At 44.6% G+C, this 15,663-nt stretch overlaps 1 protein-coding gene across 1 annotated transcript in view; it reads left to right on the top strand.

Moving 5' to 3' along the window:
- The window catches only part of RNPEPL1 (arginyl aminopeptidase like 1), a 39,661-nt gene that overhangs the window by 11,906 nt on the left and 12,092 nt on the right, over positions 1 to 15,663 (top strand). Inside the window, exons 6-7 of the mRNA XM_082252507.1 lie at positions 8,566 to 8,679; positions 12,669 to 12,781. Coding sequence (XP_082108633.1) covers positions 8,566 to 8,679; positions 12,669 to 12,781 — 227 coding nt within the window. The remainder of the gene's footprint in view (positions 1 to 8,565; positions 8,680 to 12,668; positions 12,782 to 15,663) is intronic.

The raw sequence follows: 15,663 nt of genomic DNA, 5'->3' as shown, positions 1-15,663 counted from the left end.
TTAAGTTTATTGTCTTAAAGTAATACTAAACACACACTTTAATTTACATTTTCCCTTCTAATATTGTATGTGGATGATGGCACTTTAATTATTTAATTCCTAATCGAAATACAGCTGTCACATGACCCAGCTCTTTCCCAGCCTGTCTGCATGGAAACATAAGTAGTCCTCTGTTGCTGGTCACATGTTCAAAATAAAACAAAAAAGAATGGGATTTTTGATTTACCATAAAATCCATTTCTCTGATGTTCATTGACGGACACAGCTCATTATCTTCTTGACCATTGGTTATACTGCCCCCTACAGGAGTAGGACACTAGGCAGGAAAAAGCTTGACTATGCCAATGGGGTTACCCTCTCAGCTATAGGCACTCAGTTTTGTTCAAAGCAGTGTCGGAAGAAAGCCAACTCAACAAAGGGGTGGGTGCTGTGTCCGTCAATGAACATCAGAGAAATGGATTTTACGGTAAGTCAAAAATCCCTTTTCTTTTTCGTTCATTGATGGACACTGCTCCTTATCTTCTTGACCGTTGGAACATCTCCAAGCAGTGTCAATCATGAGGGGTGGGAACAGTAAGAAAAAATTCCCAAGGCTACACCGTAGCTAACCAGGTAATAGGAGCTCAACCATAAACAACTGGAGCTCACCTGAAAAAGACAATCCACCCTCAAAGAGGACCTAGTCCTCTAAAGAGCAGCCTGCAAAACCTTGGGGCAGAGGAAGCATCTGCAGATGCCAACACATCAACCTTATAGAACTTGGTGAAAGTGTGCACAGATGACCAGGTGGCCGCCTTACAAACCTGCACCACTGATGCCTGATGACGGAAGGCCCAGGAGGCACTAAGCGCCTGAGTAGAGTGGGTCTTAACAGGCAAAGGAGGAACCTGAGCCCTAATTGAATAGGCCTGAATCACTGTCTGTCTGATCCATCTGGTAATGGTCATAGCAGAAGCGGCCAACCCTTTCCGAGGTCCATCCGTGAGTACAAATAGTCTGACTTCCTAAAAGACTCCATAGCTGCCAGGTACACCCTGATTGCTGAACCACATCCACGGAATGCAAAGCAATTTCCTTAGGATGTTTAGGCCTGGGACATAGGGAGGGCAACACAATATCTTCATTCAAATGGAAATTAGAGACGACCTTGGAATGAACGACGGCCAGGGGCGAAGAACCACCAGGTAAGATGAACGACAAACAAACAAAGGAAATTATTCAGCGCTATGATCAGGAAGGAAAAAAGGCAAGCTGCTGAACACCGAAATAGGTCAAACCTAACAATACCTAGAAATGGACAATGATATATGGTGCAGCGCTAAAAAAATACACACATATACAATATGTAAAATATCAATGTTGAATATATAATGTATATTTTAAAGAGTCCATTAAAGTCTGCAGAAATTTGGCAGATCTCCAGTGCAAGAAAGATGAGTTTAAATACCACTTGAATCGTGATTCCATCACCACAGTGTATTAAAGCCTCTCACCTCCATCTTTCGACCACTAGGGGTCACTATGCCTTTTAAGATATCAATGAAAATAGCCTGAGGACCACCGTCGGCACAAGATCTCCAAAACCACAGATGGACTCCACAACGATCATCCCATAAAATACAGAAAGAGATCTAATGCTCTCTATTTCAACATAAACTTTATTAAAAGCATATAAGGTTAAACTCACATGGATGGCACTGTCACAGTGCTCAATGCAGGCATGTACAAGCTGGTAGTGTACATCGGAGCGCCGCGGGTGACGTCAGACTCCTCCCCCCCCGTACACGTTACATCAATGGGCGTGACTTCATTAGCGGGGAAAGGAGAAAGACCGCACCCGCTCCTATTTGTAGTCCTCTCCTAGCAACCAGACGCTATACTAGATACAGGAAATGAGGGAGGAACACAAACGCTCCACCCCCCTGCCAGGAACCATCCCTGCATCCTGTAGACACCGGATATCAACATATAGGCTGGCTATTAAGAACGTGCAAGGGCTTTAAACACGGATAAGCTCCCTAACACTCAAATGAGATTACACTCAATCGTGCTTAAATAATTGCCAATAACTGTAGCTACTTACCAGAAGCAATAAAAAATACAAGTTTTATGCAAAACTTTTTTTAAAAAGATCAAACATCAAGGTCATAAAACCGCAGGAGTATGACGTCTAACCGCGGAGCTTCGAGTGGAATTACATTAAATTTCCCAATAAAACCTATGCACCATTTTAATATATACCATATAGTGTCAAAATTAAAATTTTAAATTTTAACACAAGAATATAAAGCAATTCAAAAGGAACCTATATTAAAATAAATGAGAAACCATACTTAATAAAAAAAAAATGAAAATAAAAATAAAAAATCAAACAAATTTACCTATTGGAGATAAAACAATTTAAATCAAAATCTACGTTGAGTGCCCCTGGTGCTAATACTTTTGTACGATAGATCCAAAAAGAAAAAAAAAATCGCAGAGAATCTTTTTGGATCTATCGCACAAAAGTATTAGCACCAGGGGGACTCAACGTAGATTTGGATTTAAATTGTTTTATCTCCAATAGGTAAATTTGTTTGATTTTTTTATTTTCATTTTTATTAAGTATGGTTTCTTATTTATTTTATTATATGTTCCTTTTGACACTATATATGGTATATATTAAAATGGGGCATAGGTTTTATTGGGAAATTTAATGTAATTCAACTCGGAGCTCCGCGGTTAGACGTCATACTCCTGCGGTTTTATGACCTTGATGTTTAAACTTTTTAAAAAAAAATTTGCATAAAACGTGTATTTTTTATTGCTTCTGGTAAGTAGCTACAGTTATTGGCAATCTCATTATTTAAGCATGATTGAGTAGTGCTTTTTAATGTTTGCATGTTAAGTGTAATCTCATTTGAGTGTTCGGGAGCTTATGTTTAAAACCCCTGCATGTTCTTAATAGCCAGCCTATATGTTGATATCCGGTGTCTACAGGATGCAGGGCTGATTCCCGGCAGGGGGGTGGAGCGTTTGTGTTCCTCCCTCATTTCCTGTATCTAGTATAGCGTCTGGTTGCTAGGAGATGACTACAAATAGGAGCGGGTGCGGTCTTTCTCCCTACCCCGCTGACGAAGTCACGCCCATTGACATAACGCGTACGGGGGGAGGAGTCTGACGTCACCCGCGGCGCTCCGATGTACACTACCAGCTTGTACATTCCTGCATTTAGCACTGTGACAGTGCCATCCATGTGAGTTTAACCTTATATGCTTTTAATAAAGTTTGTTGAAACAGAGAGCATTAGATCTCTTTCTGTATTTTATGGGATGATTGTTGTGGAGTATATCTGTGGTTTTGGAGATCTTGTACTGACGGTGGTCCTCAGGCTATCTTCATTGATATCTTAAAGGCATAGGGACCCATAGTGGTCGAAAGATGGAGGGGAGAGGCTTTAATACACTCTGGTGATGGAATCACGATTCAAGTGGTGTTAAAACTCCTCTTTCTTGCACTGGAGATCTGCCAAATTTCTGCGGACTTTAATGGACCCATATACATTATATATTCAACATTGATATTTTACATATTGTATATGTGTGTATTTTTTTAGCGCTGCACCATATTTTATGAAGGTGAACGACAAGACAAAGCCATCAGCTCTGACACCCTGCACATAGAAGTAATAGCCACCAAAAAGGCCACCTTCTGGGATAGCGTAAGCAGGAGAACCGCCCAAATATTTTTGAAGGGATGTTTCTGGAGAACTGATTACACCAAATTGAGGCAATGGTGACCGCATGGGAGGAGCAAACTGTCAAACTCCCTGGAGCCAAGATCCGAGCCACCGAAAAGGAGCAACTGAGAACCCCAAGAGACTCACACCACACAATGTACATCTTCCAAGTATGATAGTAGATCTTCCTAGAGGTAGATTTTCTAGCCTTTAACAGCGTAGGAATTACCAATTCAGACAAACCTCTATCCTTCAGCACCTGGTTTTCAACAGCTAAGCGTTAAAGCCAGCGACTGTAAAGCAGGATGGAAGATTGGCCCTTGGGACAGCAGATCTTCCCTGAGAGGAAGTCTCCAAGGAGCATCAGCGACCAGCCATACCAGATTGGTGTACAAAGACCAGTGAGGCCAGTCTGGAGCCACTAGAATCCCTACTGCCTCGATCCTGCACAGGAGTCTTGGCAGAGGTTTGAGAGGGGGAAGGCGTAAATCAGACGATACTTACTCCAAGGAGCCACTGATGTATCTGTGGTGTTGGCCAGAGCAGAGTATCCTGAGACCATGCCACAAACCTCTGTACCGTCCTGTTGAGATGAGAGGCCAACGGGTCCACCTCAGGAGCACCCCACCAGAAAGACAACTGACGAAACACCTCTGGATGAAGTGACCATTCCCCCCTGGTCCAACACCTGTCTACTGAGGTAATCCGCCTGCCAATTTTCCACCCCTGGAATGGGTACAGCAGAGGGGGCTGGAACGATTCCTTCTCTCCACCTTAGAATGCTGGCTACTTCCTGAGCCGCAAGGACACTTCTTGTGCCCCCTTGGTGATTAACATAGGCCACGGCAGTGGCAATGTCCGATTGAATTCGTACCAGACACCCCTGAAGATAAATTGTCCAATGATCCAGACAAAGTCTGATCGCTCGGAGTTCCAGTACATTGATCGGCAGTCTGAGCACAATCTGTTCCGAGGATGCCTCCCCACCCGGACAGGCTGGCATCCGTGGTGACAACCGTCCAGTACAGGGGTAGAAAGGATTTTCCCTGTCGAAGTGCCAGAGAATGAAGCCATCAGATCAGGGAACCTCTTGTACCCCAGCTTAACAGAATCAGATTGCCTAGAGACTGTGGATTCTTGTCCCATTTCACCACAATCTTTTTGCAGAGATCTCGTGTGGAACTGTGCAAACTGAACCACCTCGATGGTAGACACCATCAGACCCAGCACCCGCATGCAAGCCCAGAGGGTTGACTGTCTGCTGGCCAACAGAATCTGGATTGCCTTCTGCAATTTCTGGAGTTTTTCCAGAGGAAGAAACACTCTGGCTGAGGCCGAGTCCAGAGTCAGACCCAGATAGTCCAGTCTTGTGGACAGAATCAGAGCAGAGTTCTGGAGGTTCAGAATCCAACTAAACTCCCTCAGAGTTCGCAGAGTAATTTCCAAGTTGTCCATCAGAGCAGTCGGAGACTCTGCTCGCAGAAGAAAGATTGTCCGGGTACCCCAGCACCGCGATCCCCCACTGACGCAACAATGCTAGCACCGGAGCCAACACTTTTCTGAAGACCCGAGGAGTGGAGGCGAGACCAAAGGGTAACACCACAAACTGATAATGCTCCTCGCCAACAGCAAAGCAGAGGAAGCACTGGCGACCAGCACATATTGGAATGTGAAGGTAGGCGTCCCTGATGTGGATAGATAGAAGCGAGAAAATCCCCCTGATGTAGGGACGCCACTACCGTTCGAATGGACTCCATTCGTAAATTCTGTACCCGCACAATGCAGGTTAGCGCCTTGAACTCCAGAATCGGATGTACTTTGCCTTCCCTCCTGGGAACTGTAAACAGGTTTGAGTAAAACTCCTGAAAACAGTCAAGTCGAAACCAGGACAATCACCCCTTGGAATAGCAAGTTTGCTCTGCCCCTAAGAGACCCCGTAAGCAATCTGGGGATAAGTGCAGGTTGGAAGAGAAGGTTTCTGGAGGATAAGACCGAAACTCGATCTTGTAGCTGGACCAAATGACTTCGTGAACCCACTGGTCCTGTACCAGGGAAGCTCACGGATCTGGAAACCATTGAAGACGAGCCCCCCTTCATGCAGAGGAAGCCTTGTCCACAGGTCTGGAAGAACCCGCTCATGGCTTGCCAGACCAGGTCCTCTTGGAACCTCCGGTGGAAGCCCTGAAGGGCTTTGATCCCTTGTCTTGAGACCCTGAGGGATGAAAAGGCCTCTTATGAGCCAAGAAGAATGGCCCACGGTGCCCTTGGTAGCCTGCGCAAAAAGAGTCCAATTCCCCCCCGTGAGACCCTTAATCCATGTAATCTAAGGAAGCTCCAAACAGGCGAAGGGGAGAACAGATAAGGCCTTCTTAGAAGTCTGGTCCACAGACCAGCATTTAAGTCAGATAATACGCCGAAGGACCACTGCTAAAACAGCCTAGAAATCAAAGGAGCCGCATCCAAGGAGGCATCACAGATAACCTGTAGCCCCTGGACCAATTGATCCAGCAGCTCAGGAAAGGCAGGGGGAAGCCGTTCCACCTCCAGGTCCCGGCGTAAAAGTTTAGCCCACTCGGTCAGAGTTTGTGACACCAGGGCAATAGTAAATACTGGCCGAACCAGCGACATATGGCGGGCCAGAGTCTCCGCCCTCCTATCAGCTGGATCTTTAAAGGCCGGGGACTCCTCAACCGGGATTAAGGTAGCTTTATTTAACCTGGAAACTGGCGAGTCCACTACAGGTGGGACCGTCCACTTTTTAAGCAGGGAATCCTAATAAGCGTTTTGCTATGCGGTATGCTTCGGGACCACGAGTGCGTTTTGGACAACCCCACTGTCAAAGTAAGCGGGAAAGGGGAACACCCTCGCCGCTTTGGAGGGCCTATGGGTGACAAAAGAGCACTACCGATGCTATAGCAGAAAGAGGGAGAGAGAACCCCACAAAAAAACTCACCACCATCAATCAGGCGCTTGCAGCAATAGGCTAACTGCACGCCATGCAGCGATCAGGAAGAGAAATATCCAGGAGTCAGCACTAGGGGATAAGGAGGTGCTCCTACCTCCAAAATCACGGCCCATATAGCTTCAAAATCGTGGCCGCCGCTATTTGCAATGAGAAAACCACATAAAAATGGCCGCCGAGGATGCACAAACATGGCCGCCGATCTACAGCACAAAAAGGCTACAAGAAAATGGCGGCCATGTGCGGCTACCAGGGGCCCAGGGGGGACCCCAGGAGCTCCGAACAAGATCCCAGCATAAAGAGGGGCCCTGGCAGGAGCCCCCTCCCAAAATTTGATCGTCCGGTCGCCGGCGGCTTGCTCCCCCAACCCCATTGCCAGCTTGACACCTCTGACCGACCTAAAAGGTACGGCCACCCCATGGTAGGGGAGAGAGGGTGTGTGGAGATGGGTAACAAGTCTGCAGAGACTGAGAAAGGGGCAGGGTGCTGCATGGGAAGGAAGGGAACCTGGGGGTCCAACAGTCTCAAGGAGGAGCCCACGTCCACCCCAAAATCCTACAGGAGTAGAAGGGGGAGAGCTGCTTACCATACCAGGAACAGGGTGGGCATCGCTCTTGACAGACCACCGCTCCATCGGAATAGGGGGCTCTTGGCCAGGAGGAACGTATGCGCCCTCACAAGACGTTTAACTCTCAGGCCAGCCCCCGTCCAGTGGGGCTATGTCATGGCTGACCTAGTGCAGGGCTGAGGCCTACACGCGCTCCGTGGCCAGACTGGGGGGACCCTCTGGATCTAGATCATTCAGTCCATTGCCCAGTCCGGCAATTGATTGTAGATTCTCACAGGAACAAAATAACAGATAGGAAAAAGTTCCCTTTTAAAAAGAAAAAAAAAAGCCAGGACCAGCGATCCCAGCAAGGAACTTACTAGGTCCTTACTACTGACTAGGCAGAAAAAAAATGGAGTGCCTATAGCTGAGAGTGGGAGTATATCCCCTGGGACTGCCCCATAGGCGTAGTCAAGCTTTTCCCTGCCTAGTGTCCTACTCCTGTAGGGGGCAGTATAACCAATGGTCAAGAAGATAAGGAGTTGTGTCCATCAATTAACTAAAGAGAAACATAATTTATATCAAATCTTTATTATTTTTTGGCAATAACATTGTGTGGGCAGATTTATGCCAGTAACAGGCTGTGTCACGCCCCTCCAGCTTGTGTCTTAGAATAAGAGGGAGTTGCAGCCTCCATTAATCTACATGTAATAATAATTTTAATGTAAAGCCAATTTCTTGGAGTTCCTTGCAGAACACATGGCAATCCCCTGTGGCTGTTTTCATGCTGTTAAATAATGTTTTTCCACAAAAATGAGGCATGTGGGAGTATGAGGGGTTATACTAGGCTTGCCACAATTTTATATTTGCCAGTGTCCAAATCCTCCAGGAGGCAGCAGTATAACCCCATCAGTCTCTGAGTGCCTGTGTCCCTTTAATAGTAAGTTTTACAATCCCATATCCTGACCCTTTGTCAAATGCCGGTTTGAAAGCTTATCTTGCAGCTCTTTTTGCCTTTATAGCAGCAAACCTACCATCCAATCCCTAGCATGTAGAAGGCCACTCTAGAATTAGAACAATAATCTGCATTTAAACGTGGTTATTTTACAAATGCACTGCTTTGAACAGAAATACTTCTATTTGTCCTCTACAATCTCTCTTCGTTAGAGTTTCTAAATAAAAAACTCCAGATTTTTAGTGATCTCTTTTAATCCATGTGATTTAAGCATTCTTCAACAATGTATAATGAAAGGTCTGACAGGGCAATTTTAATAAAACTGCAGGTTTCATCCTAATGTTTTTTTTAAGTTATGTAAATCCATATTTTGTGTTTCTCAGGTGCTGCTTTCACATGTCTTGAGACAACTTTTCGACTTGAAGCTTTGCACAGACAGATCCGAATCCTTGGTCAGGATACACCATTCAGCCGACTGCAGGCCAAACTGGATCCAGGTAAAAAGTCTGTAAGAACCTTTGTTAAATGTGAAAGTGTTAAGAAGCTTTTAATGAGCAATAAAAAAGAAAATCTATTCTAGCTTGGAATAGCGGCAAGGCTGGGAAATGTCATTATAATGGGGATTTCCAGATATCGACTAGGCAGAAGGACTCGCTTATTCGTCTAAGGCCCGCCAATTTCTAAATGTCTTGCAAGATAATTTCATGGGTCAGCTGGTAGATGCACCAACAAGAGATAACGCAGTACTAGACCTACTGATTACTAACAACACCTGATAGCGGATGTGGAAATACAGGGCAACTTGGGAAACGGGCACAAGGGTAATACAATGACAATGAGTTTCAATAGAGCCAACTTCCCTAAATTGCGCTCCTTGCTAGACAATATTGAATGCGATAAAATCCTGGAAACAAAGAACACGGGAAAAATGGGAGTGCTTTAAGAACATACTAAATAAAGGTATTGGCCAGTGCATTCCAATTATAAATGAGTTTAAAAGGGTTAAAATAAATCCTGGGTGGCTAAACTCCAACGTAAAAAATGCATATAAAAACAAAAAAGGCCTTAAAAAATGCAAGGCTGAGGGGTCATTGTCAGCATTTCAACAATACAAAGAGTGCAATAAGGAATGTAAGAGTGCAATCAGGGCTGCTAAAATAGACCACGAAAGGTACATAGTGGAGGAGATAAAAAAAAAAAAAAAAATGAAGTTCTTTAACCACTTCCCGCCGGCCCTATTACAAATTGACGGCGGGAATGTGGTTGTGTTATCCTGACCGGACGTCATATGACGGCGGCAGGATAACACAGCTCTGGGCGCCCCCCGGGGGCGCGCAGAGCAGCGATCGGTGATGCGAGGTGTCAGCCTGACACCCTGCATCTCCGATCTCGGTAAAGAGCCTCTGACGGAGGCTCTTTACCATGTGATCAGCCGTGTCCAATCACGGCTGGTCACATAGTAAATAGGAACAGCCGTTGATCGGCTTTCCTTAGTTCGTGCCTGACAGGCACGAGTAAAGGAGCGCCGATCGGCGGCTCCCCTGATAGGGGGGGGGTCGGCACTGGTAATCAGATCATTGATTACCAGTGCAGACCCTCGGGGGGGGGGGATGCCACTAGATCCACCAGGGATGCCCACTATGACCCCAGGGATGCCCACTATGACCCCAGGGATGCCCACTATGGCCACCAGGGATGGCAATCAGGGCTCAGGGAGCCCCCCATTGCCCTCCCCATCAGTGATGCCCACCAGTGTCCTCCCTATCAGTGCTGCCCACAAGTGCCCATCATTGCTATCCTTTAGTGTCGCCCACCAGTGCCCATTATTGCCCACCAGTGCCGCCTATCAGTGCCCATCAGTGCCGCCCGTCAGTGCCACCCACCAGTGCCCATTAGTGCCCGTCAGTGCCACCTATCAGTGTCCATCAATGCCGCCTATCAGTGCCCACCAATGCTGCATATCTGTGCTACCTATCAGTGCCGCATATCAGTGTCGCCTATCAGTGCCACCCCATCAGTGCCTCCTCATCAGTGCCTGTCAGTGCAGTCTCATCAGTGCAGGAAAAAACTTCTTTATTTACAAAATTGTATAACATAAACAAAAAACTTTTTTTTTTTTTTCAAACTTTTCGGTCTTTTTTTATTTGTTTAGCAAAAAGTAAAAATCGCACAGGTGATCAAATACCACCAAAAGAAAGCTCTATTTGTGGGGGGAAAATGACATAAATTTGGTGTAGGTACAGTGTTGCATGACCGCGCAATTGTCATTCAAATTGCAACAGCGCTAAAAGGGGAAAATTGGCCTGGGCAGGAAGGGAGGGAAGTGCCCTGTATTAAAGTGGTTGAATACATTACCAGTAATAAAGTGAGGCTAGAGCATATTGGCCACAAAAAAGATGACAAAGGTATTTTGGTTACAAAAGACAAATTGAAGGCAAAAGGTTTTAAATGCATTCTTCTCAGTTTTCGCAAAGGAAATGGGGGGATATAGTAGCCAAGGCTGTAAATAAAATGTTAATAAAATGTCACAGAATGCCCCCTCGTGGCTAACTGAAGACAGAAACAGATATAGACTTGAAAAACTTAACATAAATAAGTCACCAGGACCAGATGGCTTACACTCGAGGGTCCTTAAAGAACTCTCAGTCTGGTGATAGCTAGACCATTGTTCTTAATTTTTATGGCCAGTTTACTGACTGGAATGGTTCCAGCTAATTGGAGAAAAGCCAACGTTGTACCAATATTTAAAAAAGGGCAGAAACATATCCATGGGAACTACAGGCCAGTTAGCCTAACATCAATAGTCTGCAAGCTATTGGAGGGGATAATAAGGGATTTAATCCAAGCTCTGAGTAATGAAAACAATATCATTAGTAGTAATCAGCACAGATTCATGAATCGTTCTTGCCAGACAAATCTATTATTCTTCTATGAAGAAGTGAGCTGCCATCTAGAAAAAGGAAATGTGGTGTATCTAATTTTTTCAAAAGCATTTGATACAGTTCCCTACAAACTGTACAAACTGAGGTCTGTCTGCATGGATCATAGGGTGAGTACCTGGATTGAAAGCTGGCCAATCCAGCCAATCCGGGGACGGGTCCAAAGGGTCGTGATAAATAGCAAGTACTTGAAATGGTCCTGTGTGCTAAGCAGGGTCCCCCAAGGATCTCTCCTGGGATCAATTCTGTTTAATGGATTAACTAACGATATAGAGGATGGAAAAAAAAAGCTCAATCTCAGTATTTGCAGATGATACAAAGCTATGCAGAGCAAAAACAGAGAGAAGTTTAATGTTGAAAAATGTAAAGTAATGCATTTGGGTGCAAAACATTTGAACACAAGATAATCCCTAAGGGGAGAACCTCTGGGGGAATCTAGGATGGAAAAAGACCTGGGGGTCCTAGTGGATGACAGGCTCAGCAATTTTATGTAATGCCAAGCTGCTGCAAGCAAGGCCAGCAGAATATTGGCATGCATTAAAAAGGGGATTCACTCCAGAGATAAAACCATAATCCTCCCACTCTACAAGACTCTGGTCGGGCCACATCATGAGTTTGCCATCCAGTTCTGGGCACCAGTCCTTAAAGGATGTGCTAGAACTGGAGAGAGTACAGAGAAGGGCAACAAAGCTAAAAAGGGACTGGAGGATCTCCGCTATGAGGAAAGACTACAAGCATTGAACTTATTCTCTCTGGAGAGGAGACGCTTGAGAGGGAATATGATATCAATGTACAAATTCTGTACTGGTGACCCTAGCATAGGGAAAGCACTTATTAGTGAAAGGGAATTTAAGAAGATTCACGGCCATTTAGTGAAACTGGAAGAGAAGCGGTTTAACTATAAACTGCGTAGAGGGTTCTTCACTGTCAGAGTGATAAGGATGTGGAATTCTCTTCCACAAGTGGTGGTATCAGCAGGGAGTGGCGATAGTTTAAAAAAAAAACTTTTAGATGGGCGCCTTAACGATCACAACATACAGGGTTATACAATGTACTCTTGACACAGACACAAGCAAACACTCCATAGATTGAACTGAATGGACTGGTGTGTTTTTTCAACCTCACCAACTATGTAATGAGTGTTTACAACTGGATAACTAATTCTGGTCCCCACAACATCTTTTACTAACCTACTCTTTACTCCCCTGTCACTATTCACCCCACCTCTGGAGTGATGGCTTAGGACTCTCTCTCTACTCCCATATGACATTCTAAGTGCTAGGGCAGACAGTCACCAAGCATCAGCACTGTGGAGTGGGGAAAAAGAGTAAGTCAAATGCCTGGAAATTCCAGATAGGTCAGTTTACTTTCCCAAGGAAAATTAAGAAGCGAGGGAAGAGAATGCAAGTATGAACACTTTTTGAGGCCTGAGCATTGAAGTTAACTTTTTTCGGGTTCACATTAACATTTTTTTTTTATATTTAAAAATAGCTAAAATTATTATCCTTTTTCTTAATCCTTTTTTTTTTTTTTTTGTTGTCTTTTAGGTGTGAACCCTAGTAACCTCATGAACTTATTCACCTATGAGAAGGGCTTTTGCTTTGTGCACTATTTGTCCCAGTTATGCGGGGACCAGGACAACTTTGATGCCTTCCTCAGGGTAAGGATAAAATGGGAAATTGACTAAGCTTCTGTGCCGTTATAAATGTCAAGCGTGGCCTGTGGCACAATAATTAAGCGGATAGACTTTGTTTTAGGTGTCAGAGCGAAATAGAAACTAAGTCAGGTCTGCTCCTTTTTCACAGAGGGTATACAATAGTTTTCCATATCGAAAACTGCCACAGATTCTCTCCAGGTGTAACCTTGTTGTTTGGAATGTTAGCTGTCAGCAGACAGCTCACATCTCTCTGTCTGCTCCTGCAGTCATTACACTACACGAGCAGAGCCTGCAGGGCAGTGTTAATTTTGTTGACGAAAAAATTTTAGTAAATTTTTGTCAGCTGCATGTTTTCAGTGACAAAAACTAAACTAAATAACATTTTATTTAAGTCAATTGACAAAAACTACAATGAAACTCTATTCCAATTTTCGTCAGTGAACGAAGACGGAATGAACATGTGAGAAAGGGACGTTTACCTACTTAAAAGTCCTCTTTCCTCAGAGCTTTGTCCATCTGTTAAAGCCCCAGCCTCCTGACAAACTGTATTGGCTGAGAGAGACGCAGGCTCGCTCTGTCTGCCTGCTGCCTGGGAGTTCTGGAACAATGCCCTGCAAACCATTTGGTGAGTGTTTCCCCTCTTAGCAAGGTAGTAATGCTTAGCACTGTGTAAAAGAACAGCCTCCCCAGACCAGTTCTCTACCCTGTGCACTCCCTCACTCCAATTAACTTCCCCATTCCCACTACATGTTATTAGATTTTTACTCCAGGAGTATGGATGAGTTTGAAAATTACGGAGAATTGCTTAAATAATGCATTACAATTTAACTAAACCCATTAGATTTAAGTCAACTAAAACCATTCGGATGACTTAAATATAACTATAACTAAAATGGCATTTTAGTCAAGACTATGAATAAAACAAAATCAAAATTTTAATGTAAAAAGGGTGCATCTGTTTAGAAGAGTAGTGCAAGCTTGTTCTTACCATCACTCTTTGTTAACCATATCCCGCAAGGCCTATAACAGAATGACGGGTGGGTGGTCCTATGACGTCAGTCTTGTCACAGTTTAATTGAAGGCAATTATGGGCCATCCAAGTTTGAATATCACAAATACCGTTCGATAGAGAGAAGCAGCCAAATTAGATTCTGGTTTAGTGTGGATGTATATCTGAGTAATTATAGAATAGGCACGCTATGGTTACAATTTTTTTTTTTAAACAAACGTTTATTGAGTTAAGTACATCACATATGAAAATACAAACAGGTATAGGCATTGTCATGGAGAACGTTGCTTAGGCATATGTTACACAAGGTTAAGTCATGTAAGCAGACAATATCGAGCAAACCCCCCTTCACATGAAGAATTCCACGGAACCGAGGGAGACATCATGGTAAGCAAATACAGGTAACATCAGTAATAAGGGCACACCACAGAAGTCCACCATAGCAAGTCAACATCTGCAAAAACTGTAGGCTGGGCATGCGCTACGGGTGCGGGCGAAAACATGAAGGCATAGGATGGCTGGGTCCCATCCAAAACCAACCACCATAGTTAGGTTGTGCACGTGGCAGGGGCTTCGAGCCATCGGTCCCAGATCTTATGATACCTTTTTGGGCACCTCCTATTAGCATAGAGGACTTTTTTGTATGGGAGAGTGACATTGACGGCTGCCATCCAGGAGGACAAAGTAGGCACAACCGGCTGCATCCACTTTTGGGCTATCAACCTCCAGGCAACGAATAGAGTTTCACGGAGAAAGTGAAGCGTGTATTTGTCCACGTCTTCATCCGGGAAAATCCCAAGAATGCACAACTTAGGGTCCAAGGAGACCGGGCAGCCAATGCGGTCGTGGAGGAACCGGACCACCTGGGTCCAGAATCCCTGCACGTCCGGACAATGCCAGATCATGTGGCCAAACGTTCCCGAGGAGCGCAGGCACTTGGGGCATGCAGAGGAGCGGGAGGGGTCAAATCTGGCCATCCTTACCGGGGTGAGGTACGATCTGTGGGTAATGTAGATTTGTGTGAGCCGGTCCGACAGCTTTGGGGAAACCAGCAGGCAGGCCTCCCAAGGCATCACTCCAGTCCTCTTCCTCCAGCTCCCCAACATCCCCCAACCAGGACGCCCAAACACCAAACGCCAGATCAGTCACCTGTTTAACACCCAGCATATCATACAATTGAGAAATTAGTTTGAGGTGATCTTGACCTCTGAGCACATCTAGTAACTCAACGGAAGGGACGGCGGGGACATTGCCAAGAAATTGTACCCGCTATGGTTACAATTTTAAGTGTTCAGTGATGTGAAATGAAGCTGCTGCTATATTATAAGGTACTAAACCTCAAGATGCTAAACCAAGATAAAAAAATTGCAACAATCTCCGAAAGAAAATTCTGTATAAAAAAAACAATATCCTTAAATAAAGTGCAATCTGGAATGCAAAATCACAGTATGAAAATTAATAAACAATATTAACATAAAGTGCAAGTGAATAATGTTAAAAGTCCATTTAGTGCAAAAAGGTGTGTGCTAATTTATTCTTCTGGTGCTTCACAAGGTGCCACTACGTGCTCCCCTCCTGTGATCCCCACTCACCAGAGATATATATCAAGTAGGCATGTAGTGCTCTCAGACACAACACATATGTGATGGAAATTCCCCTCCTCCTTCTCCAAGCATAAGGTGTAGCTTATGGAGTACTTCCTGAAGTGGGTAAAGGATCCTCCAAAATCCCTCAATTTATAAGGCTCTCATCCAGCAAATGTAAATAAGAAAAAAAGTGCCCATAGTGTAATACTGTATGTTTATTAAAAAGATTAAAAGCAGATAAACTTCCAATTTAGTGCATAAAATAAAGTATAAAGGTGTCGGTGCGGTTC

Source organism: Pelophylax lessonae (genome assembly GCF_965119305.1).
Source record: "Pelophylax lessonae genome assembly, chromosome: 3".
Taxonomy (NCBI): Eukaryota; Metazoa; Chordata; class Amphibia; order Anura; family Ranidae; genus Pelophylax; species Pelophylax lessonae.
The sequence above is the reverse complement of the archived record's forward strand: the minus strand, read 5'-3'. Positions and strand labels throughout refer to the sequence as shown.